This window comes from Oryx dammah, unplaced genomic scaffold, assembly GCF_014754425.2.
Source record: "Oryx dammah isolate SB20612 unplaced genomic scaffold, SCBI_Odam_1.1 HiC_scaffold_29, whole genome shotgun sequence".
In the NCBI taxonomy this organism is placed as follows: Eukaryota; Metazoa; Chordata; class Mammalia; order Artiodactyla; family Bovidae; genus Oryx; species Oryx dammah.
In genome coordinates this window covers 44,358,757-44,386,151 of record NW_024070213.1, presented here as the reverse complement: position 1 = coordinate 44,386,151, position 27,395 = coordinate 44,358,757, and the positions used below count along the sequence as shown (strand labels likewise).

At 37.4% G+C, this 27,395-nt stretch overlaps 1 protein-coding gene across 27 annotated transcripts in view; it reads right to left on the bottom strand.

Moving 5' to 3' along the window:
- Positions 1–27,395, bottom strand: part of RBFOX2 (RNA binding fox-1 homolog 2) — a 289,582-nt gene that overhangs the window by 66,194 nt on the left and 195,993 nt on the right. For 25 of the 27 annotated variants that reach the window (XR_005719900.1, XR_005719902.1, XR_005719903.1 and 22 more), the window contains one exon: positions 1,608–1,832. Coding sequence is in view for 23 of the 27 variants with exons in the window: in XM_040234733.1 (XP_040090667.1) it covers positions 1,608–1,832 (225 nt within the window). In the remaining 4 variants the exon portion in view is untranslated. Of the gene's footprint in view, positions 1–1,607; positions 1,833–21,965; positions 23,731–27,395 lie in introns of those variants that run through there. The other 2 variants (XM_040234756.1, XM_040234751.1) reach the window with 2 other exon arrangements.

Sequence of the window (27,395 nt, the reverse complement as noted above, 5' to 3'; positions counted from 1 at the left end):
TACCTTGATAAAGCCTCTGATTTATAATATTTTATTCTTTCTTTTTCCTTCTTTTCTAGTACTTCTGTTAAATCTGTAAGTTCATCATCATTTGTACGTGATTTGGAAATGCAGCCAATACAGCAGCCTGTGTATTTTAATTCTAGAATGGACACTACAGAAAGCCTCATTTGTTACTACCATGCCCAGACTTTTCAAGGCTCTCTACAGGGAAGTAAATCTTATCAAGTGATTTAAAGATTGAGTTAAGCTCTCCTGCTGATAATCTGATACAGAAAGGCAAAAAGAAAGCTAAAAACTAGAGAGAGATCTTTCTATGCAGAGTATTGGACATTTTTATTTTAGGAAATATACCAAACAGTCCCACAAACAAAATGATTTCCTGTATGATGTGATAACATACCTACTGTAATTTATGATGCTTCCTTTACTCGCTTACTAAATTAGTAGTTACAGGTAAAGTCAAAGAGGGAGGCTGGGGCCAGGGATTAGTAAACCAAGTACGAGTTTGGATTTTATTCTAAGTATGTTAGAAAACCATTAGACTCAAACAGGAAAACAGCATTATTTGCATTAAGAGAAAAAGGATCTTGGCTGCTATGTGATAAATTAGGCAACAGTAACAGAAAAAGTGAAAAGGTTTGGATTAGAGTGGTGACAATGATGATGAACACCTCACATGAATTAAATTCTTTTAAGTCTCCTAAAGCCACTTGAAATAGGTGCTACTGTCTTCATCTTGCAGATGAACATGCCAAGGCAGAGAGAGATTAAATAACTGGCCAAAGGTCAAACTACTAATTAGAGATGATATTAGGATTCAGACTTAAAAAATCTGATGGAAATGCTGAGCTCTTAATTATGGACACTATCCAGCTATGGTCTTAAGATGAAGAGAAGAGGCTGAAGTGAGAAAATATTCTAGAGTCACGGTGACCAAGACTTGCTAATGGATTGGATGCAGAGATGATGGAAATAGAGAAAAAATCATTCATAGGTTTCGTTTGAGCAACTAGGTGAATTTAGTAGTATCATTATGCAACAGAGACAGGATAAAAAACAGAAGGGAAAGGGAGTCCCAGGACCCAGCTCTGGAGTACTACATTTAAAAGCTGACTAGAGAAAGACAAACCAGCAAGAAAGACCAAGGAAGGACCTTCAGTGCCTAAGAGGGAAACAGGGAGCGTCATGAAAGCCAACAACTCAAGCGTTTCAAGGGGGATGGAGGAGGCAATGTGTAGAATACTGCTGACAGATTGTGGACAATAAGGACAGAGAAGGACCGTGAGATTTTTGCAGAATGAAGGCTACCCGTAAAGCTGAAAAGAGCAGCATCTTGCTAAGTTAACTCTCATCATCACATTTACCTTGTTTTACTGTCTGTCCCATGTCTAGACTGTAAGCTCCTGGGCATGGACTGGGAGCTTTATTCTAAACCCTTATCTTCTAATTACAGTGCTTGGAGTAGAATGGAAATTACATTAGTGTTATGCAATGTAATGTAAATGCAAAATTAATTCAAAGGGTTTTGGGGTATGATGATTAAGAAGATTTCAACAGGACGATGCCAGGCCTCCTTCTATTTCGCCACCTCATCACTCACGTACCGTCAGAGACCCGTTCTGTGTGCTGGGTGAGTTGCTGCTCTGCTCCCCGTGGGCTTGCGTGCTTCCGTAGAGTGTCAGGTTATGCTCACTGGTCTGGCCGGCATAGTCCTGAGTGTGCGGCACTCCATACTCTGTGGGAATTCCATTCTGTGGAGGTGGTGGAAACGGGATGGTAGTGAAAGGCTGAACCATTGCGTCAGGAGTTGTTGTTGGCTCCTGGTTACCCTGGGACAAACAGAGAAAGAGAAGATAAGACTAACAAAAAAAGTTGACTAGTTACCAAAGGACCAAAGATTTTCCTTTAAACCAAACTTTTTTAAATGCAAGGAAATTTGTTACAGAAGATAAGTTATAAGATTTGAAATTTGTTTGAGCCATTACTGTTTTCGTTAGTACACTCTATTCCTTTAGTGATTCTTAGGGGAAAACAAATTAATTTCACTAAATTATAATTCTTTGTAATTTATTTGTAATTTGTTGTAAACTCCAATACTTTGGCCACCTGATGCAAAGAACTGACTCATTTGAAAAGACCCTGATGCTGTGAAAAGACTGAAGGCAAGAGGAGAAGGGGACAACAGAGGATGAGATGGTTGGATGGCATCACCGACTTAATGGACATGAGGTTGAGCAAGCTCTGGGAGTTGGTGATGGACAGGGAAGCCTGGTGTGCTGCAGTCCATGGGGTCGTAAAGAGTTGGACATGACTGAGTGACTGAACTGAAATTATAATTCATAGCAACAGGTAGAATGACAGTATAAATTAAATTCTCAAAACCAGATGATATATACCTCTAGATTTTAAGAACACAGAATTCAGGAGAAAGTACATTTTTGACAAAATTAATCTTTGAATTTCAAGGTAGAGATTTATTTAAGTCTTGGCCACTAGGTTAATTAAAAAAAAAAACAAAAACAAAAAAACCTTTCCTTAAACTAGAAACTAGACAAAAACATTTCCTAGACAAAAACCCTGAGTTTTTCGTAATTACTGCCAGCATTTCAAGGCTAGCAGGTACTTCTCGACACAGCGTCCGTCCCCAGATGCTCATCTGGGGTCTCATGTGCCATCTCAAGTCTCACTGCAGAGCACACAGTAACAGCGGGAGCCCGTCAGAAGCCATTTTGACTCCACAGCCCCAGTCTTATTTCTGTTCAGTCTTTAAGTTCAGATACAAACAAGGAGTTAAATCTTGTGTAAGAGATTTTGTAAAATCCTCCCTTCTCAACAACTTACCTTCTGACCTCCCATTTTAGTCCATAAAAGGCAGAGTCATTATTTTACTAAAAACAAACACGTTTTCAAAGTCCGGGGCCACTATCCTTTTGGAAATAGTTGAAAGAGATGGTCAAATGCTTCAGAGTGGTAGCACTTTGATAAACCCTTTCCCCCATATTTTAGACATCATATCATTAGGGATCAAAGAAAATCTGGGTTTACGTCACTTGGATTCCTCCTAGTCATGAGCATCATTTCCTTCCAAACAACATAGCAATTATTCCTCTTTCTTTCTCAGTTATGGTTATCCTTCTTTCCCCTCAATTTAAGAAGGGATTCTCTACCCACTGAGAGTTACAGGAAATTGAACTTCCAGCTGCTGCTGCTGCTGCTGCTAAGTTGCTTCAGTTGTGTCCAACTGTGAACCCTATAGACAGCAGCCCACCAGGCTCCCCCATCCCTGGGATTCTCCAGGCAAGAACACTGGAGTGGGTTGCCATGTCCTTCTCCAATGCATGAAAGTGAAAAGTGAAAGTGAAGTCGCTCAGTAGCAACCCCATGGACTGCAGCCCACCAGGCTCCTCCACCCCTGGGATTTTCCAGGCAAGAGTACTGGAGTGGGATGCCATTGCCTTCTCCGAACTTCCAGCAGCACTGACTAACACCATTCCAGGTTTTTAGCATTAATTTGATGGCCATTAAACTCATACTATCGCAACAAAATGAATCCAAAACTGGAGAGAGATCTCACATTACTTTCTAAAGGAAAGTTCAACCATCCTGTAAAATCTGCCTAAAATAAAACAGAACAAATTTACAAAGGCTGTTATAAATAGGGAAATATATGATCATAGGTTGGAAAGCTGGATATTCTGAAAATGACAATGCACCCCAAATTCCACAAACCCGATCAAAATCTCAGCAGGTGTTTTTGTATAAATTGACAAGTTGTTATTAAAATTTGTATGGAAATACAAAGGATCTGGAGTAGTCAAAACAATAACACAAACTGGAGAACTTATACTACCTGAGTTCAAGATTTACAAAGTGATGATAATTATAATAGTGTGGTACTGGTTTAAAGACATACAAGGGAAAAATGAGATAGAAAAGAATCCAGAGTCAGAAACAAACATTTACAGTGAATATTAAGGCATCAAGTCAATTCAGCGGGGGAAAGGAAAGACTTTTTAATAAATGAAAAACCGAATACCCAATGAAAAAAAATAAACCTCAACTTTCACCCTATATTTGTAAAAGTTAACCTGAAAGAGATAATAGACCTAAGTGTAAGAGCTAAAACTATAAAACTTTTAGAAAAGGCAGCAAAATCTTCACACATTTGTGATAAACAAGAAATTTGGGGGACACAAAAAAATTAAGAACTATTAAAGAAAAAAATGACAGACTAGATTTCACCAAAATTAAAAAACAATTGTTATCCAAAAATCAACTTAAAATAATAAAGAGACAAGGTAGAGACTGCAAGACAATATTCACAATACAAGTATCTGGTAAAGGACACTAGAATCTATAAAGAAATGTTACAGATCACAGTGAAAAGAACAAGGCATGTTTGAAAGAAAGCTAACAACTTTTTAACAACCACATCCCACAGAAAGATATACCAATGGGCAGAAAATACCTGAAAAACTATTTTAAAATACATGAATGGCTATTTTAATACTAGCAATAATCATCTATTTAAGAGTACCCAAATTTAAAATATAATATAAAACATACAATATATAAGATCTGAATAAATAGAAAGGTATATTTTATTTCTGAGTAATAATAAAGATAAAAGGTTAATCATTCCCAAAATAAAATATAAACCTAGTATAATTTCCAATTAGAAGCAAATCAAATGGTGCCTGAAGAAGGAAACAGGACCAAATACTTTTCTAACTTGCATATGAAAAAATATTAATAAAGTCTGCAAAAGGAAAAACCATGGAGGAGGAGATGCTCTATCATATATTAAAACTTGCCATAAAACTACTATGATTCAATAGTAGGAATATACAAAATGATTCAAGGAACACTGATAATCCTGATTCAAGTTTATATGGAAACTCAATAGAAGATAAAACTGGCATTTCAATTCAGTGGAGGGGATGATTATTTATCATACGGTATTGCTATTAAAGAGGCTTCCCTGGTGGCTCAGATGATATTTGTATTGACTAGAAGTTGGCTACCCACCAAAAAGAAAATACTCATGCTCCATGCAAAAAAAAAAAAAAAAAAAGGAATAAAATATAACTAAAACTATGAAAATATGAGAAATATTGGGAGTGTTACTGGGGTGGGGAGATTATTAAGTAAGACAGAAACCTAAAAACCAGAAAAGTTAAAAAAAAAAAAAAAAGATTTGGCTATGGAAGACAGGAAGAAAAGAAGAGAGAGGAGGGGGAGGAGGGGAAAAGAGAGAGGAGAAATGGATTTTAAAGTCAAAAGAAAAACCTACTGGGGAAAACATCTACAAAGTAAGACAGACACACACTGGTAACCATCACTAAATGCAGGTTATTCAAACTGATGAGAAACACACACATAAACAGAAAAAGAGGCAAAGAATTTAACAGTTCACAGAAGATGAAATACAAATGGCTGTATGATAAAAATGCTTAATCTCACTAACAAATTGAAATACATATTAATGGCAAAATAAGTCCATTTTTTTCACCATCAAATCATAAAAAAATTAATAAACCATTTTATTGACATAATTATAATTGACTTATACAGTTGGCCTTCTCTATCTGTGGGCTCTGCAGCATGTATTCAAATAACCACTGACTGAAAAATACTAGGGAAAAAAAAAAGTCCCAGAAAAGTAAAGCTTTACTTTGCCATAGTCCAGCAACGATTTACATTGTATTTATAACTATTTACATGACATTTACACTGTACTAGGTATTATAAGGAATCTAGACATGATTGCTGAACTGAACTGAGACATGATTAAAAATCTATGGGAGGATGTGCACAGGTTATATGCAGATAGAGTTATGTCATTTCATACAAGGGACTTGAGCATCTGCGGATTTTGGTATCTGCAAGGGGTCCTGGAACCAATCCCCTGTGGATACCGAGGGACAATTCTACAGTAAGCCTCACTGATTTATTCATAGTGTACGCTTTGGTAAGTTTTGACATATATATGTACACTCATGAAATCACCACAATCAAAACAGTGAACATATCTATCCAACCCCCTCTCCCAATCTCCTCATGCTCCTAATAAGTTTATATTATTTTTGTAATAAAGCCTACAAAGTATTTTTTAATATAATAAGAGAATGATGACTAGTGTAATCAGTAAAGGGAAGCCAATATACTGAAGCATTGAGTTATTGTGCTCTTCTCAAAAAAAAATGGCATTGACATTACCTACACAAGTTATACAGCATCAAAATTCAGCTGTCTCTAGTGTCGAAGAATCACATCTACAAAGCAATAGGAATGCTTTACATAAAAATCCTTCCCTTTATTTAGTTCTTAAAAATTATGCTAGTTTTTACCCATAGTTTTTCAGGAAAGAAAATCCTTGTCATTCATCACTATATAAGTTCTTTTCATAATCTCAAGGTCAGGGTACTGTAAATGATTTCTCTTTAGCTATTCTGGGTGTCCTAAGAAGGAAATAAAATAATCCTGTCCCATCTCTTTCAAATTATTCAGTGCTATCTAACTATCTATCTACCTACCAACCTACATGAAGCATACTACTTCAGAAGTCCTCATGGGATTTACTGGCCTGAAGACAGATAAGAAAAAATTCTGTTTCAGGTGGGTTGGTGAATATAAGGGAATAAGAGCACCAAAGGTATTCACAAACTTACGCTTCAACTCCAGGCATAAATAGAGACACAGGACAGGTCTACTAAATAACCCGTAAAGGCTAAAGACACTGTTGTGAAGTTTATGAACACAGCAAGGGGGACTTCTAACACCCCACTGGGCTCCTCTCAGACTCTCCTCTTTCAGGGCATCCTCCATCCTCCATTTCAGCTCTGCTGGGGAGGATGCTCTGGCACACAAAGCACAGTATTAACTCTCCCCCAGAGGCAGTCTTGACAAAGCTGGCTCAGTCAACTGAACAAACCTGTCAATTAGCAGTGGGAGATGGGGGGAAGAAAGGTCAAAACTTCTAAGATTTGCTTGTGGCCTTTGTACTATGTGTTTCAAAGTAATGCAAGACAGGTAGAGGCTGAACTATTTCTCCCTCAAAAGGGAAATGTAAATCCTTATCAGGATATATAGAAGAAACTCTTGATAGTTTATTTTGTTACATACAGGAATTTTAAAAAATGTTATTAAGAAACACTATGTTTATACACTACAGGTAAGAAACTGGAATAGGAGTGATTTTGCATTTTACCTCATACACTCTGCAATGTCTAAAAATTTCCCCAGGTAAACATTATTATAATTTAGAAATGTTATGTGGTATTCAGACTTCCATTAAATTTCCAAGGCTATATTCCTAAGTTTTAAGTTCAGAAGAGAAGCACTAGAGCCTGCAGACAAACTGTGAGATAACAGTCAACATGATTATTTCTAGGTAAGAATTTACCTCTTAAGTTTGTATGAAAATGTTTTAAAATCACAGACTAAACAGTTTAAGTATATCTCATCTGACAAAATGAATTAACTTTTTCTTGTAGCCCACAAAACTAGACATAACCTCTTTCCTTTAATTTAACAGCCTATAAACTTTCTCATCCACAAGATTAAAAAACTGACAATAAGGAGTACGATGAAAATAAAATTTCTACCTTCCCTAACAAGGCTCTAATAAAGATTTATCTACAACTCCTTTCTTTCCTAGAATATAAACTAAGATTTTATGTGAAAGATGAGAGGAAAAATAAAGGACAGTTAGCTTTTAGTTCTTATCAGTGTAGCTCATTAAAATGAAAGAGAGTTACTTTGGATTCTGCCCTGCCTCTCCTGGTGCCACAGGTACTCCAGCATTTGTTGACTTGTACACCTCCCTCAGGTCTCTGCTCAAACGTCAACTCCCCTGAGCATTCCTTTTAGAACTTCAACCCCTATTTCTCCCTAAATCTTCATAACAACACTGCTTCCAAAAAAGCAGAATGATGTCCCCATTTTGTGAAAAGCTATGAGGATACGAAAAGCAAGATGCATCCAATCCTCCCACCATCCACATGAATTCGCTACAGTGGCTGGCAGGATATTATAAACAAAAAACCTGCTTTGGTTTCCAGAAGCAACATAATTTACAACTAGACTAAAAAGTCAGATTTCCAAATTTCAGAAAAACCTACCTACATTTCTAATTCTCTGGTTTAAAAAGTAAGAAGATATAAATAAGTGAGAAGAGTTTTTCTAAAGTTGTTTTCAAATGACTGGGGGAATGAAAAACCCTGAAGAGAGGTATATGAAACAGACAAATCTGGGTTATATTTGATATTTCGACAAACTGATTCAAGACTGTCATCTCATCGTCATTATATTATCTACCCAAAAGTTTAAGGAGAAAAATTAAATATTAAGAAGATAAGAATAGTATTTATTTCACATAGAATGCACACCACTGCAACTCAAATGATTTTAGGATGCCATCTTTGAGTAAGGTTCAAGATGATAAGCACAAAGGAATGTGTAAGTTATGATGACTGTTAATAACTTTTGAAAATGTATTTTTTGCCAATGCAAACAAATTTGTTTATTCCACTATTTACACATTACCTAAAATTTTATCAAATTCATCTGAGACCCAACAAATTTTGTATTTCACAAAGAGGAATGCTGGAGTGTATGGTCAGAACATAATTTCAACCTCAGTTCTGTCACTTACTATAGCTGTAAACAATTAAAAATGCTACAACCTACTTTCTCTGTGCCCCATTTTCTTAATCTATAAAACAGCAATGTTAATGTTATTATACTGTTGTGAAGAACTGGTAACATAAAATGTGAAGCGATTAAAACTCTAGATTCTCAATAAAAGTTGTTTTCAACAAACACAAGCACCAGGTAGACCAGTGGAGCCAAACTTCCACAACTTGATAAAATATTAAAATCCTACTGGATGCCACTGTAATGGATGTCACGTGAAATTAAAAAAAAAAAACAACAAACCAAACAAAAACAACCCTCATTACCATATATTTGTGGGAACAATATTTAAGAAAACAAACTATAGGGATTTCCCTGGCAGTCAGTGGTTAAGGCTCTGTGCTTCCAATGTAGGGGGCATAGATTCAGTCTATGCCTTACAGCTCAGCCAAAATAAAAAGAGAAAGAAAACAAACTAAGTGAAAAGTCACTCAGTTGTGTCCAACTCTTTGCAAACCCATGGACTATACAGTCCATGGAATTCTCCAGGCCAGAATACTGGAGTGGGTAGGCTTTCTCTTCTCCAGGGGATCTTCGAATCCAGGGATCAAACCAAGGTCTCCCGCATTGCAGGTGGCTTCCTTACCCACTGAGCCACCTGGGAAGCCCAAAACAAACTACAGATATACAAAACTTATTATAGTGACAGAGACACCAACTTGCAAAGAAGAAAAATCCACTGAAAAAGTTTTTAGAATGATCAACCAGCTGAAAAGGAAATGAGGAGATCTGAAATCTAATTTCAATTCCAAGACATGTACTAAATTAACTACTGTGGGTCCACAGCTGTTTTAGGCACTGAAGACATAACACAAATAAAAAATTTGCCTCTAAGGAGTTTCAGTTCAGTTCAGTTCAGTTGCTCAGTTGTGTCCGACTCTTTGTGACCCCATGAATCGCAGCACGCCAGACCTCCCTGTCCATCACCAACTCCTGGAGTTCACTCAGACTCATGTCCATCGAGTCAGTGATGCCATCCAGCCATCTCACCTTCTGTTGTCCCCTTCTCCTCCTGCCCCCAATCCCTCCCAGCATCAGAGTCTTTTCCAATGAGTCAACTCTTTGCATGAGGTGGCCAAAGCTGAGGAGTTTCAGCTTCAGCATCAGTCCTTCCAATGAACACTCAGGACTGATCTCCTCTAGGATGGACTGGTTGGATCTCCATGCAGTCCAAGGGACTCTCAAGAGTCTTCTCCAACACCACAGTTCAAAAGCATCAATTCTTCAGCGCTCAGCCTTCTTCACAGTCCAACTCTCACATCCATACATGACCACTGGAAAAACCATAGACTTGACTAGACGGACCTTTGTTGGCAAAGTAATGTCTCTGCTTTTTAATATGCTATCTAGGTTGGTCATAACTACTGCCTACTAAATGTATTTGAAAGTATATATTCTAAATATACAGAGGGTCTATGTTTCTTATATGTCTGGCAAAAGTCTAAGCACTTTGAATATATTAACTCATTTAATTCTCACAACTCTAAAAGCTAGGTATTTCTACTGTTCTCCTTTTACAGATACAGAAACTGACATTTTAAAAGGTTAAGAATCTTTTCAAAAACCACTCAGCAAACAGCTGACATATGCAGACTCTAATCCAAATCTAAGCCAATTCTATAGCTGGGGTTGCTAGTCACTACTCCTCGTAGCATCTCCAGCAGGGTTCTCAACACAATATATATATGTCTGTATTGCACTGAATATAGAATATTCCCTAAATATGATGCTTTCCCAAGTCACAGCCAGACTGCAACAGTAAGGATCAGGGTCTTTCCCAATGCTGTCTCCCCTCTATCACAATATTCATTATACTAGAAAACTAAGCAACTCAAGTAATACCTTCCTCTGTAAAGCCATCCTTAGAGGAGGATGGGAGAAAGCAGGAGTCAGCTGCAACTCCTCTGCTGTTACAACTGGAAGGCAGCCAACAGGTAACAAGTAAACAAAAGAGTGTATCTGTGTTCCAGGAAAATCTCCTTCACAGACACTGAAATATTATTCCTCTTTTGATTTTTTCTCAACCATTTAAAAATGTGAAAATATCACGAGCCTTACTAAAGCACGTAGTGGGCCCAATTTGGCCCACAGGCCAGTCTGTTGACATCAGGTGTAGAAGAGAGAGATTACACTTTTGATCTAAATAAACCTGGGATAGAACCCTAACTCTGTGATCGGTTACTTGTGTGGCTTTGGACAAGACACTAAGCCTCAGTTTTGTCTACCATAAAACAGACATAACAGCACTGACCCTGAGGCTGAAAGGAGCTAAAAAACAAAAACAAAAACAACAGCACCTCATACAATGTCTAATACAGCAGACCTTCAGTGAGTGACTGCATTCACCCTTTCCAGTTGGAAACAAATTCTCCTCTCCTGGATTCTCATAGCATTTAACTTGCACAACACAACTAAGGTCTACAGATATTTAAATTCAAAGCCTTATATTTAACATATCTAGATATGAGTTCCATCTCTCCTATTAGATTAAAAGCTTCATCATAATGAGTGGGGTCAGTTTTGCACAATGCAGAATTACATATGGTACCTAATAAATATAAAGTGTTAAGATTTTTTAAATAAATGAAGATTAAGAGGGACGGTCACATGTATGTGCACAGCAGTAAATTGTTTTGTTTGGCTAGAGTAGAGAGCCATCAGGAAGGATAGTATGCAATCAAACAAATGTTATCTTGGGTTGATATTAAGTGGGGGAAGAGTGTTGGAAAAGGAAATGAGAACTGGTAGAGTATTGTTAGTAATGAGAGGAATCAACACTTACATGCTTATGCTTTAGGTATGTGGTTTTGCAAATACAAGAGTTACAGATGATGTCTTTCTCCTTTAAATCACATGGAGTAACAGAGGTGAAACATTATCTCTGATCTTCTGGTGTACAATGTGAAATATGTCTAATGTCTTAATTTTAAATTTGAATGTCCTATCATAGTGAACAGGCCCCATCAAACAGGAAAAATGTATAACCTAAGGACCAAGCAAGACTCAACCCTTTGATCAGTCAGTCTACTCTCCCACATCAATCCCAGAACTCCAACAGTCACCTGCCTAGGAGTGACTTCCATGTATTTTTTAGGTCCAGCCATGCCCATTCTCCCAAGCTTTCATTGGAGAAACAGCCTGACCCTGAAAGACAGACCTTGGTTCAAATCCTAACCATACCTCTTATCAGATATGGATGAGTCACTTTAAGCATTTCTAGCCTGTTTCTTCATCTGTAAACTGGCTTATTTACTTAGAAAGTTGTGAGGATTACATGAGAACAAGTGAAACTGTTGACCTGGGGCCCAGCTTCCCAGCTGATCAGTCCAGGTCTTCTGGGTAAACATCCTCTCTTAGCATCCCACTAACACGACAAACTATCGAAGAACTGAATCTGTCACTTCTTTTTCGGATTTCTGCTGATGAGTTAACCACCTTTCCAGTCCAAGACTTACTTGGAATCTCTCCCTCATCCTTTGTGATGTTCTGTTCTGTGTACTAAGTATCCCTATACCCCAATACTTAGATACTGATGATTTTAACTATTATTCCTCGGCAGTGAACAACTGTTCAAACAGAGGAATAACAGAATTGCAGCTTATAATATTAGCAATACATGGAATGTACTAGAAGGGGGGAGAACTAGAAGGCTTTTGTAATATATTGGAGAAGACAGGTGGGCCTAGACAAATGTAGTAGGGCAAAGGAAATGGAATCAAGAGATGCTGTGTGATGGAATTATAAGAACTTGGAAACCAACCAGTTACAGAGAAGTAGGCAGAACAGGTGATTTTTTAAGATTTATAGTTGCAGACTCAGTATTCATGACCTATTAACCCACTCACCTTTATCAATACTTTAAAGAAAACATTTTTTCACTCTTTACAAGTCACACTGCTTAGGGTAAATGAGTCAAGTTTTGTTATCACTCCTTAACTATATTCTCTGTTCTTAATGAATTATTCTGCATATTGTTTGAGATTACTTACTGACATTTAAACATTTATAACACTCTGTGTTCAACACGGTGGGGAGAGGAGATAAAAATGAGATTTTGCTTTTGTAGGACCAAACCTAGAAACTGAGAAAGGCACATAAGCTAATAATTACATCAATGTTATCTGTGCTACAAATAAAGCTAAGCTTAAAGTACTGTAAGAAAGGCCCCAAATATAATCATCTTCATTTTCCTAGGATAATAAAAAGTCTAAGTAATCTTAAGGAGAGAAAAGTATTTTGTCTGTATCTTCCAATTTACTTTTCAACTTCACTGTAATTTTTTCAGCTTGGTTATCTTGAGTCCCATTTTGATACTAGTCTGCTGTTATGTTACAAATCACAGGCTACAAATCCTATCTTAAAAGTTTCCCAATTTCCACATTCCATCTGTGCTCAGAATGGATCACCAATAAAAACAGATCAATATTAATTTTATTTAAACCATCATAAAAAGAATCACTTAGTTTTTTAGATAGAGCATCTTTATCAATGCCAATGTCACTAATCTTTTCCTAATGCTGTAGATAAATGGACACTAATTCTCTAGGTTTGTAACAGAGGAAAAAATATTTTTATATTAAGTATTTTATAAATTATATCATTTTTATCCCTTGAGATTTTTCAGACAGGCTCAGATTTCAAACTCTACCTGCTTTTGTAAAGTAAGTTTACAAAGAGCTCTCCGTTGAGAAGAACCGAGCAGAGGGTTATCCCTCTTCTCAGCTCTTATACCAAAGCAGTGACTTCTGCCCAGATGTTTGTGACCAAAGGAAGAAAGAGCTATAAAACTAGTAATGCAGAAAGATAAGGATAGAACACTGGATTTAAGATGATCCAGAGTCAATTAAAATAATTTTTAAGAACTCTGTAGAGAATTGACAGGCCATGAAGAAAACCCAGAGAAATAAAACGGATGAATAAACATGTACAAAGACAAAACAACACCAGTTTACTGGGCAAAAAGTGAAATTCATTCTAGACTCAATTTACCTACACACTTATGGTAAAAAAGATAAAAATAATGTATTTTCTCTCTTACAATAAATATAAATTATACCCAAAGCCATAAGATGTCAGACAATCTTTAGGTTAGTTAGAAATTGGGAGGAAAAACCTATACATGAAGTTTCCATGCAGCCTCCAATTGGGACTTCCCTGGTGGCTCAGATGGTAAAGCGTTGCCTGCAATGCAGGAGACCCAGGTTCAATCCCTGGGTTGGGAAGATCTCCTGGAGAAGGAAATGGCAACCCACTCCAGTATTCTTGCCTGGAAAAACCCATGGACGGAGAAGCCTGGTAGGCTACAGTCCATGGGGTCGCAAAGAGTCGGACACGACTGAGCGACTTCACTTCACTTCAATTTCAGCAGTTCATTTTTCATTTGGCTGTTTGTAGCTTAGTACATGGCTGTGACCCAAAGGAAACTCACAAAAACAGATTTAATGATTATAGGATAATGACTACACTAATAAAAGTCCAATCACCAACTGAAATATTAATTTTAAGGGAAAGTATTTCTGATTCCAAGAAAGGAGTCCAGGGCCACATCTACTCCAAATGTGGTCTCAATGATATGATCACCAAACCCACACGGTAGGGACCCAGCCCCTCATACCCACAAACTCATCTTTTACCTGGTTCCTTGAAAGTAGAGATTCCATATTTTACTGTGCATAACAACCACTCTGGGGAAATATCTTTAATGAATCATGATACTGATACTACTCCAGTAGGCAGTTTGGGTACCACACTGAGAAATACTGCTTTTAGAGGCTTTGGCTGGGCAAAATGAAGAGAGTGACGGTGGTGGCAGGTGCTTATAGAAAATACCCTGAAGCATCTAAACCTCTAGAAGGGCAGAGGGAGGGAGTGGGCTATGAGAAGAAGGTAATAGTGGCCATAAATGTAGGTTACCTGAAAGGAGACAATTACCTTATATGGAATCCACAGATAAGAGAATAAGCACCATTTTTTTTTTTTTTAATGCAAACCCTGAAATGCAAGCCTAACAATGGGCCCTTGCTCTAGAGTGGGTATAACTGAGGGACCAGGACCCAAAGTGAGAGTGTTCTGTAGCCACATGAAGGGGAGATGGAGTGCAGGAGGGGACTGAGGGCAATTCTGAGCTCTTGCAAACAGATGATAAATAAAAATAAAACAGGAAATACAATATACTTTACCTTCATGCTTAGACTAAAAGTCAATTTCAGGATCTGGTACCAGTACTAAGGGAGGTACAGGCTTGGCCGACAAGAATATTGCAAAATGTGTGTTAGCTGCTCAGTCGTGTCTGATTTTTTGCTACCCCATGGGCTGCAGCCTGCCAGGCTCCCCTGTCCGTGGAGTTCTCCAAGCAAAAATACTGGAGTGGGTTGCCATTCCCTTTCCAGGGGAATCTTCCAGATCCAGCGATTGAACTCAGGTCTCCCACACTGCGCAAACTTGCCACCAAATCATTATCCCTCTTTCAAATTAGTAAGAGAGAAAAACCAGCCTGACCTCTCCCCTGAGGCTGAGTTCTGCCATCTCAAAACAATAAATATTTAAACAGAAAAATAAATATTTCAGAACAAAGTCATTCAAACCAATAGTCTATTAGGCTAAAAATGACAAACCCTGTAATAGTCTTAATGCCTCTGGCCTCTTAAGAGCTCTTTCTTCCAGATCTCCTTAAAGTAGTATCGAGAACCTCAAACATCTGTGAATCGCGTCTTCTACTGGCAACAAGAGACCATAAGAGATACTCCGGTCAGCTACCAGCTTCCTTGGAAATGAAAGGATCTTACACACAATTAATGGTTGACTGTCTATTCTACTTAATGTAATTGGTGATTTATACAGCGCATGGATAATTATTCTTTTCCTCAACCAAACTTTTCACTCCAATTTAAATTAATTTAGTCTTTATTGTGTCTTCATGGACAATTAAGTTTTGTGTCTTCTCTATGTTAAACTGAAATATCATTAAAATTATCCACAACTCACGTTCAGAATAAGACATTAGCAAGATTTTGTTGTGTGTGCTAAATAAAATATTTAATCATTCTTCATAGATTTTTGCACTGGATGTTCTATTATAGTCTACCTCTTTAAAATCAGTAATTTGCATGATATGTATATACAATAATAGACAAAATTTTCCCCCATACCCTTTACAGGACAAAACTGCATTTTGCCTGGCAACCACAGTTAACATGATGGTTTATATTTCCTCTAGTCATTTCATGAGTAAAGCCCCTAAACAGATCAGGGACTGAGTCATATACTACTTTACAGTAGCTTTCTCACCAAACAATAAGCACACTGTAATTGATGTTTAAAAAATACATGCTAAACTGAATTAACCAGGTAGTTGAATATGTGCTTCTGAAGTTGTCTGTAAAAAAAGATAGGGACCTTTCTCTCAATAGCTTAGGAACTCTGAAGGAAGTTCACTACAACGTAATCACTCATAAATATTTACTACAGAAGGAGTTATTCATATATATACATATTAACGGAGAAGCTACATGTGAGAGTCCATGCTATGTACTGTGGAAAATGAAAAGAAAAATGAGTCTGCTCTCAACAATTCTCACCCAGGATAACCCAAGAATCTTTCTTTTAATAGTTCTTCTTTCTTCTAGCTTAACCTCGACCTAATGAATTTTCCAAGCAGCTGCCAGTGAACTTTCTAAAATAAAACCTAAATCAGGTATTGCTAATTAATTCTTTTCTTAAAATCCTAGATTCCTCAATGCCTACAGCTCAAGTCCCAATACTTCTGCATGGAAGTCATGCTCCCTGCAAAATTCATCTATTCGGCTTCAATTCTTGCCATCAAATATTTACTGAGTACTTACCATGGATTATTAGACACTTTGTTCTAGGTGCTGGGGAACAGTGATTAAAAATACAGGGTTCTTGCCCTTATAGAGTCTACCTTCTAGTGGAGAGATGGATAATGAACAGGTGAGTAAAACAAGAAACAGAAGGAGTGGTGCGGAGAGAAACGAAGCAACAAAGCGGGCAGGGGAAAACCAGGTTGGAGGGGTACAGAACCCTCTCAGCTACTGATTAGATCTCACCTTTCAATATTTTCCCCCCAAATATATTCTAAAAAGCTTTTGGTATTTATTTCCAGGGTATTTTGGGTAATCTATTTTTTGTTTTTAAAGTTGATTTTTATTTTTATGAAATTATACATGCACATGATAGTGAACCCAATGGATACAGAAGAATTTATGACAGAAAACGGCAGTCTCCTCCCCGCTCCTTCCCTTCTCCAGTCCTCTTGGGAATGACCCTCTGTTAACCTTTTCTTAAAAGGCAGAGGCTCCAAGGCTGGAGGCTACCTAGAGTATGTGCTCAGTTGCTCGGCTGTGTCCAATTCTTTGTGATCCTGTGGACAGCAGCCCATGAAGCTTCTCTGTCCATGGGATTCTCCAGGCAAGAATACTGGAGTGGGTACCTTCTCCAGGGGATCTTCCCAACCCAGGGATCAAACCCAGGTCTCCTGAATTGCAGGCTACCTTAGGGGCTACTGACTCCTCTCACCTCTCCAGACTCAGATATCACATCAATCTGCAGATCTGTGCACACAAAGAGTAGGTCGGCCTCCCCAAGAGGCCACTGAACAGGTCAGGTGTGGTAACCATTTGAACAGCAAACTTTGACCAAAAAGCAGGATGAGCAGGAGGTGAGAGGAAGCCAGTAGATGAAAACATGTCCCCATACTCAGGAGGCCTGGCAAGAGAAACAGTAATCTATACAATGTCTCTTAAGACTTCTGCTGAAGCCAAGGCATCAGCAATGTCTTTTATAAAGCTTTGTCCAACCTTTCTCCTTTGTTCTCTCTCCCCTTTTCTTGTCCTGCTTTCCTGAGATTGTATTCCCCAATAAAGTACTGTCTCAGGCTCTGTTTTTCGGGCACATGGGCTAAGGAAATCACCTGAGACTTATCTTTTGTGTTTTCCATCTTTGCAGCTTGAAGCTTGCATTTTGGGAAATATCTTTACTTTCTTTCCTTCGATGGCCTGTTTTCTTTTGACTATCACATTCTTAATCTCTTAAGCTCTTTCACATTCTCAAATTGTCCCCTTTTCATTGTACCCAGTACTGGTTTTAGGCATGCTTTCTCTTCTTTAACCTTACTACGTTAGTTAGAATGCTTCTTTAAATTCTTCTCTGCCCCCTGGATTATGTTTCCGTTAGAGTAAGTACTTCTTTTTGTTTCTTCTCTTCCCTTTCATGCTGAAAGTGCACTGGTGACCCAGGTATAAAACTTGGTTAGCTGGTGTGGGTTTCCTCTGCTGTCCTGTAAGGAAATCTGTTCTGTTACTGGGTCTCTTCCTAGAATTAAAATTCTAATTGGGAACTCAGTATGAGATAAGAAAGAGCACATCAATGGTTTTCAGGGTTCATTTCAGTGTATGCAACGACCTCCTCCTAGGCCCCAAATATCATATTAAAGAAGGGGTGCCAATATTTAATACAAAAAGTTAAATTTCATCAAACATTTTTGATCAATTTATTTGGAGTTAAACAACCTGGGGGTTTTGATTTTTCCTTTTTTTTTTTTAATGCTGGAGAAAAGAGGTAGCAATAGTAAACACTGGCTACTTCCACTGGGAAGGAGTTGGAAAGGTTACATCGAGGCCAAGCAGTTGAATCAACCCTTGTACCATGCACACGAAATCCCTGTTGTCCATCCCTTCTTCACTCCTGCTCTGAACCCAGAGCCTCTTGGGGTTCCTGCTAGGCAAACCAGCTTCCACACCATTCACAGCCTCCTGGTAATAACCGGCAGGCTTTAGCTTCTCCTCCATTCATCCATCAACTGGTTCCTTTTTGCTTTCTTTTAAAGAAATCTGTTTAACTTGTTTATAACAATTCTTCACCCTTTCCTGTTAGTGTTTGCTGTTCTTGGTTTATTTCTTTTTGCACTTCTATATTGTTATTTCAGTGGAGTCTTATAAGAGATGTAAGGCAAGTAAAGTATCTATCATTCTGACCCAGAGGTCATAATTTATTTTCTGGAAAGGATTTCAACCATAAGTAAATTATAGAATTCCAGGTTCCTTTTTCATTTTGAGAAAGGACACTGATTTAATGGACTTCTATGTTTCTTTAGCCATTTAACAATACTAAGATTTATTAAAGGCAAATGAGAGAAGTTAAAGGAAGATGAGAGGTGTTTAGCACAATTCTAAAAACAGCCCTTTTGCTTACACTTTAGGCAATTAGATACATTTAGATTACAGGAAGTAAAAAAAAAAAAAAAAAAACCCAGAAACTCAAAGAAGAGCAGAAATAGATGTGTACTTTACTTCTAGTCATAGTCCAAGTGCCATGTACAAGTACATCCAACACTATGTGCTAAACATTATTCTAAGTCCTGAAAAACAAGACTTTCAAGGGTCTAATCACTCTCAAAACATAAACAAAAGAAAAAACAAGTATTTATCAATTAAAATGTGTAACTCTTCATCTTCCTCCTTCTTCACAAATGTAATGGTGGCCAATATCAGAATGCAGTTTAAAGGAAGGAAAACAATTCCCATTATTCTATTGGTCTCTAACACACAAATCAATCAGGCACACTACAGACTCCGACCCGTCAGGAATAGCAATGAAATATAAACTAGTGGCTGCAATATTTATTCCTTACTCAAAATGAGGCAAATAAATCTAGAAAAGAAATTAAAAGTCCTATGTTGGGAGAAGTCATGAAAAAAAATCTATCATGGAGAAACCATCATTACTAACCAGGAAAACCTAGTCCTATCTCAAAGTAAGGGAGGATATTCAACTTTAGAAAGGTGGCATGCAGAAAACCAAGAGCGGAGATCTAAAATCAGTTCCTAAGAGCACTAAAAAGAAGCTATCTATATGGATGTGAGAGTTGGACTATAAAAAAAGCTGAGTGCCGAAGAATTGATGCTTTTGAACTGTGGTGTTGGAGAAGACTCTTGAGAATCCCTTAGACTGCAAGGAGATCCAACCAGTCCATCCTAAAGGAAATCAGTCCTGAATATTCACTGGAAGGACTGATGCTGAAGCTGAAACTCCAATACTTTGGACACCTGATGTGAAGAACTAAGTCACTGGAAAAGACCCTGATGCTGGGAAAGACTGAAGGCAGGAGGAGAATGGGATGACAGAGGATGAGATTGGTTGGATGGTATCACTGATTTGATGGACATGAGTTTGAGCAAGCTCCAGGAGTTGGCAATGAACAGGGAAGCCTGGTGTGCTGCAGTCCATGGGGTCGCAAAGACTGGGATATGACTGAGCAACTGAACTGACTAATACACTATAATGATTGCTTGGTAACAAAACACTCCCAGATTTCATTCCACGTTTACTATTTCCAAGTCAAGTCAAATACTCAAAAAGCAAACAAAACCAGAAAATCTTCAAGCATTTCAAAGGGCACATTTATTTCTTACTTATAATCTTTCTTCCTTAGAACTTCATTATCATTATCACATCAACTAGACTATCCAGCTTCATTCAAGAATAATTTTCCAGCAAAGAACGCCCAAGATATCTGAGTTCACCTTTTAACTCATTTTCATTTTCTCTCTCTAGGAACAGGGGGCATATAAACTTCACATTTTAGCCTCTACAGACTGAACATCTTTTATTAAAGGCCTGGAGGTTTCTAAGATGTTCTGAACTGGAGAACTAGCTCCAGTTCTGCTGTACTGAACTGTATGACCTTGGACAGCTCAATTCCTCTGGGGTTCTGTTTCCTAATTAGTAAAGTAAAGCTCATTACAGCTCTTAGAATCTGATTCTGTGAGAAAGAGACCTTACCCAAGGGATAGAATATAGTGAAAAAGAAGAAACATTAGGTATACCATGTGAAACTGTGTTTTCTTCTGTAATAGTCAGCAAAGTGCCATTAAAAGCTTAGCTGCTTCCTTGCCCAAAGTGGCTAAGAGCTGCTCAAAAGAGCCAGTGCTTTGATTTCTCTCTTACCCTGTACAAATGCTCCCATGTGATATACTAAGCCATCAAACTCTAAGAGCTGAGATAAAATTTCAGGAAATGAAAGTTATGTATACTGCTACTGCTAAGTCACTTCAGTTGTGTCCGACTCTGTGCGGTCCCACAGATGGCAGCCTGCCAGGCTCCCTTGTCCCTGAGATTCTCCAGGCAAGAACACTGGAGTGGGCTGCCATTTCCTTCTCCAATGCATCAAAGTGAAAAGTGAAAGTGAAGTCGCTCAGTCGTGTCTGACTCTTTGCGACCCCATGGACTGCAGCCCACCAGGCTCCTCCGTCCATGGGATTTTCCAGGCAAGAGTACTGGAGTGGGGGGCCATTGCCTTCTCTGAAGTTATAGATAGAATAGTTAAATTGATCAATTGTGTACTTAGCCCAGAGGAACCTAAGGCTCTAAGAAAATTAGCAGACATTTCTCAAGGTTCTGGCTAAAGGTAAATCACAGAGATTTTTCTTATGTTAAAGAAAGAGTTAAATCAATACTAAGGCCTGTATCCTTCATATGATCCTTAAGGTAGTGGCTAGCATTAAAAAAAGCGGGGGGTGGGGTGGGGGTGGGGATAGAAATAGCATAAGCACTGGAATAAGCCAAATGTGGATCCAAACCCAGGCTTTGCCATGTACGGTTGTGTGACTGTGGACAAGTCACTTAACTTCTCAATTCCTCAATACTTTTATTTGTAAAATGAAGACAGCTACCCAGTGGGGTATCTACAAGAATTAACTGAAGAGCATGTATACAAAATTCTCTGCTTTTCGCTAAAAGAAAAAGTAGTAGAAATAATAACTACCTATTGTGAAGGAAGAAGAAAAAAGGAGGAAAGAATATATAGTCCACAATTTAAACCTAACAGTTGAGTTATAACTTTAAAATTCTTCAAGTTCTTTTTCACACAATAGCAATATCACTACCAATGTTGGGGGGAGGTGGTGTTTGGTTCATATTCTTCTTACTAAAAGCTTTATATAAAATATAGGCTAAGTGAAATGAACCCAAACACAACACATATATTCCCCGTTGTTCCAAAATGTCTCCTGGTTCCTCAAGAGAGAAAATGATAAAAGCATATATTTGGCTGAACTTCTGTTCACAGTTACTGCACAGGGAAGTGACAGGCAACCATTCCAACTCAAGAAAGCTCCACCCAGAGCCACCCCATTCACTTTCTCTAGCAGGTCCATGTTGAGTTCAACAGCACCCCCATCCCACTTAAACGTCTAGATAACCTGAAAACCATTTAAATAGCAATGGCTGAAAGCCTAAAGGCTCCTTACTACAGGATTTCTGAAGATTCATAAATCTCAGGCCAACGCTCCTCATCTCCACTGTGCACAGTGCCCTGTCTCCCCACTGCTGAGGTAAGCAGATGGCACACTGACTTTTCTCCCTTCCTCTTCTGCTAGGACTGCAATGACGGAATCGACAGGACTAAGGCATCGCTCTCCTTTTCCACAGCAGACCACAAATCATGCTCAACGGCAAAACACAGAAACCCTGTTCTTCCTGTGACCTTCTCCATGGATTCTTAAAAAACTATCTTTAATTGTGATTAGACCAGTCCTAGACTCTCTGAAATTATTCCACCACCGAGTCTCACCTAATACTCAAAAATGTGCTTCTAGATCCGCTTAATATCTTACCTTACACACACACACACACATATGCCATAGCCTTTTCTCACTCCTTCTCTTTCTGCCAAACTCCCCAAACTTTTCTCATCTGAACTTCTAAAGGTACTTTATGGACATCATATCCACGTAATTTACCATATTCTATCTTGGTATTTTAATTATTCTTTTACATCGAATGCATTCTTCTCCAACATTGCTTGAAATTATTGTTCAGCTGATTTTTCATTCATAAATTAGGAATACAGTAAATGAAATATCATGTAATTTTTTTTAAAAATAAGCATTCTCATTTCTGTTTTCAATTAGGATGGAGTAACAAGGACAAGACTTATCTTGCCACCTCAAACAACTAAAAACAGAAAAACTACATGAAGCCTGGAGAAAGTTCTCAAGCTGTGGCACAAAAAGGGAAGCCAGGCAGTGGTCTCCATGAGTTGAGGAGATAAAGCTTCAAGTCCAGGGAAGTCAAGACCGCTAGAGGTCACAGGGGAGAGCGCTGCAGGAGACAGAACTGTAAAGAGAGAATTCTGAAGACCCACAGAGGGTTCCCCTCAAGAACTCAGTTGAATGACAGCATATGCGAGAAACTATTGAAAGAATTGAAGGGAACAGTGCTAAGAGCTCACACAGTGTCAGAAACAGAGCCTGTTCTCCAAAATGAGAGTGGAAAATCTGATAATTTTTAAAGCATCAGTTACAGTACTAAGAAGAGTCTTGCCTCAAAAGTAAGGTAGACTAATAAACACAGCTCTGGTCTTATCTAACAAAACTTAAAAACAAATCCTGAAAGGATTGAACTATTTCTAAGAAAGTCAGCTGTGTTGTAGACAAAGCTCAAGAATATTTATAAGCAGAAAAAACAAACAAAACAACCCATCTAGCATCTAACAAGGTAAAATTCACAACGTCTGGTATCCATTCAAAAATTACCATGGATTCAAAGAAGCAGAAAAATACAACCCATAATGATAAGAAAGATCAACCAATTGCAACTGATCCAGAATGAATATAGATATTAGAATTAACAGATAATGACATTAAAACATCTGTATTCCACATGTTCAAAAAAACTGTACATAAAAGAAAACTGAGCATATTAAGAGAAATGGGAGATACAAAAAGATCTGCATCAAAATTCTAGAGATGAAAACTATATTATCTGAGCTTAAAAAAATTCTATTGGACTAATAATGACAGATTAGACATTGCAGAAGAAAAGATCAGTACACTAAATACTACCACAACAGAAACTACCCGAAGGAAATACAGAGAGTAAAAAAGACTAAGAGTAATGAACAGCAAGCCTTGAAAATAACATGGAATGGTTATGGTCTAATAGATACTGGTGATGATAGTTTTTTTAAAAATTGAAGAATAGTTGATTTACAATGTGGTGTTAGCTTCAGGTGTACAGCACAGAGATTTAGTTTTATGTAGATTCTTTTCCATTATAGATTATTACAAGCTATTGAATATAGTTTCCTGTGCTATACAGTAGGTCCTCGTTACCTCTTTTATATGTAATAGTGTGATCTGTTAATCCCGAATTACTAATTTATCCCTTCCCTGCCCACCAGCTGCATCCTCCCCCTCCACTCCCTCCCTAAACTTTTTAAAAGAATCTACTTCTGGTCATCTTGAGTGGAAGGAAAAGGGAGAAGGAGATAGCTTGCAGTCAATATACCACATTTGGTATACTTATTATGGGTTATCAGTTCCTAAAATTTCACTGTCACCTTTTCACATTCTTTGCCTTTCTACACTTATTGGAGTCATACTCTCTCCTTTCTTCTTTGCTGACTTCTCAAGCCAGAGCTCCTATGCCACTTACCCACATTCTATCTTCTGGATATATGCAGCCTTCCACTGGAAAATCTACAAGAGATTTGTGTGTTCTCCAAACAGCTGTTTGTGCCAAAAGTCCTCCTTTCTTCTTACCAAATAAAACATCCATTTCCAAAATGACATTATATTTTAAGTATTGACTGATTTAATTAATAAACACGAGAATATATGTGACTTTAACTCTTCTGGTTCGAACTTGTCATGAAGTAACAAGTTAAAATTCATTAATTCAATCAAGAAGTATTAAATTGAACTAGATATGATGACAAACACAGGCGATATAGTCTCAATCCTACAAGAAACTACAGTCTGATGGAAAAAAACAGACAAATGTACTCACAATTAGAGTAATATGTACTATGGACAATACATACACTATGCCAAGGAAGCACAAAAAAGGGAAAACTCTATGAGATAGGGCAAGTTTTCTGAGGCGGGTAACATCTAAGCTGAATCCTTAAGGCAAGAAATAAATCAAGTGGGAGAAAGTAATAATATATGAAAAATAATATATTAATATGAAGAATTATATGAAAAGTATAAAGTACAAAATTGCAAGTGGTTCAGTAGAGTGGAGGGAGAAAGCAAGTGAGGAAAGGAAAAGAATCATCAAGATTTCTAGGAGGAAAATGAGAGAAGCAAACCTTAACAGGGATTGAAGATGACCTGTCAAAGCTGCTAGAAACCATGTCCCCGTCATCAAGTTAGATGGGAACACTTCCCCTCTGCTAAATATCAGGGTGAACTGCAGCCCTCCAAGTCAGGGGTTGGCAAGTTACGGCTTTCGTCCAAAGCTGCTCCACCACCTGCTTTGGATAATCTGAAAGCTAAGTATAGTTTTTACATTTTCAAATAGTTAAAAAATTCAAAAGAAGAATATTTTGTGTCACATGGAAATAATATGAAACTAAAATTTCAGAAGTGTTTTTAAATAAAGTTTAACAAGAACATAGCCACACCCATTCACTTACCAATCCTGGATGACCACTTTCATGTCACAACAGTAGAACTGAACAGCTGTAACAGAGACAGCATGGCTTGAAAAGCCGAAAAAAATTTACTATCTATCTAGTCATTAATGGAAAAAGTTTATGGAATTCTGCTCTGAGTCTTTCAAAATCCCATCTCCTTCAATTAAATCCCAGCTTATCTGTTAAGAAGTTCTTATAAGAAACCTCATAATATTAGATAAAAGACTAATTATATTATTTGTAGATATAAGAGTATTATTTTTTAATTTCATAAAGTAATTACTGATTTCCATTTCCATATTTTCTTCTTAAATATTCCTTTACATATGAAATATCAAATTTTGATTGCAGAACTTTATCCTGCAATTCTAAATGAATTAAATATCTCTAGTTATATGATTCCAAGTTAAAAATTTTAAAACTGTATTTCCTTCTGTTAATAGCAGTCAAGCTGTACTTATTTCCTGGGTCATTAATTAAATAAATGTTATTCTAATATTCCAAAACTGATAAGATAGCCTTTGAAAAATTTCAAGAGGAATGATAGAAAAAATAATATATCAAAATATAGTAATCTAAGATTATTTCTAAAGTATTTGATTTATAATAAGTATTATTATATCAAAATAATTTCCCAGGATTTAATTTCTTTTTTTGGGTGTGTTTTGCTTCTATTCTCAATAGAAATAGAACATTATGATTTATTGTTGCTATCGATTTAGAACACTCTATAATTCCCAATTTTAGCTCTTCAACACTTTTTCGATACAATTTCAATATCTCAAGGAAGGTGATCAAATTTATTTTTGTTGATTTTTAATATGTCATTTGTTGGTCCAACTGGCATCTTCAAAACAGAATTTGTAAAAAAACAAGTTTAAAAAGTGAAAACTTCAGTGTTAGTAACCTTTGAGGGATCTGGGCAAGACCTAGAAGTTAGAAGGCAGGGAGATTCTCACCAATCAGCTGACAGTGTGCATTAAAATGGAGAAGAAAACAAATATTCTACTTTAAGAGGTGAGGGTAGTAAGTCCTTATTTTTGAAGTTGTGAATTGCTGACAACATTACATGGTCAATAGACTTTGAAAACTGAGTAAACTCAATGTGCTGTCAAAAAATAAAACCTGTAACAAATATATGCTGCTTAATAATACTCATAACTACTTAGTAATTAGATATAAATGATACACCATTCATATAAATTGTCATAATTAGACTAGAACAGCAAAGACTCTAGAAACCATATGGTTTCCTGTCTATGAGGAATAATTCAAGGAGGCAGGTAAGATGAGCACAGAAAACAGAAGACTGAAGGGGACATGTAGCAGTTATTTTCAAATACCTGGGTTTTATGAAGAAGAGAGATGAAACCCCTCCATGTGAGTCTGGATGACAGAACAATGAAGAAGGAGAAGATAAGACTGGAGACAGACTTGAGCTCCCCAAGAGGAAATGAGAAGAGAATAATGGAAATAGATTTGACCTCACCACGAGGAAAGTATTTCAACTCTGTAATGGCCAACAATGGAGCGATTTATCTATGAGGTTTGTGGTATAATGGAAGAATATGCAAATCTGGAATTAAAGGCCTCTCAAATCTGAAACCTATTCCTATCCATTCCTAGAACTACCAAATTGCTTGACTTCTTGAATCTCAGTTTAATGTACTGGAAAAAAAAATGGGAAAAACACCACCTACCTCAAAAAGAGATTGGCAAGTGACATATGATATCAGTAAAACAATTTTATATATGTAAATGTGCACACATGTAGGTATGCTAAGTCTCTTTGGTCATGTCTAACTCTTCGTGACCCTATGGGCAATAGCCCACGAGGCTCCTCTGTTCATGGGATTTGTATGTAAAACTTGTACAAAGTAGGTATGCAAAAACAAAAGGTTATTTCAATAACAGTAATTATTAGTGGTGGTCAAGAACAGGGAAGCTGAAGCCAAACTCTGGTTGAAATCCTGGAGCTGCCAACTTAACTTCTTTGTATTCCTGTTTGCTGATTTCTACAATATGGGCCTAACAGTACTTATATGGCTGCTGAAAGGAACTATACAAGGCACTGACAATGGTGCCTAATGCGTAATACATATATGCTATAATGTTATTGCCTGTGTGCTCAGTCGCTTCAGTTGTGTCCAACTCTTTGTGACCCTATGGACTATAGCCCGCCAGACTCCTTTGTCCATGGGAGTTTTTCAGGCAAGAATACTGGAGTGGGTTCAGCCATACCCTCTTCCAGGGGATC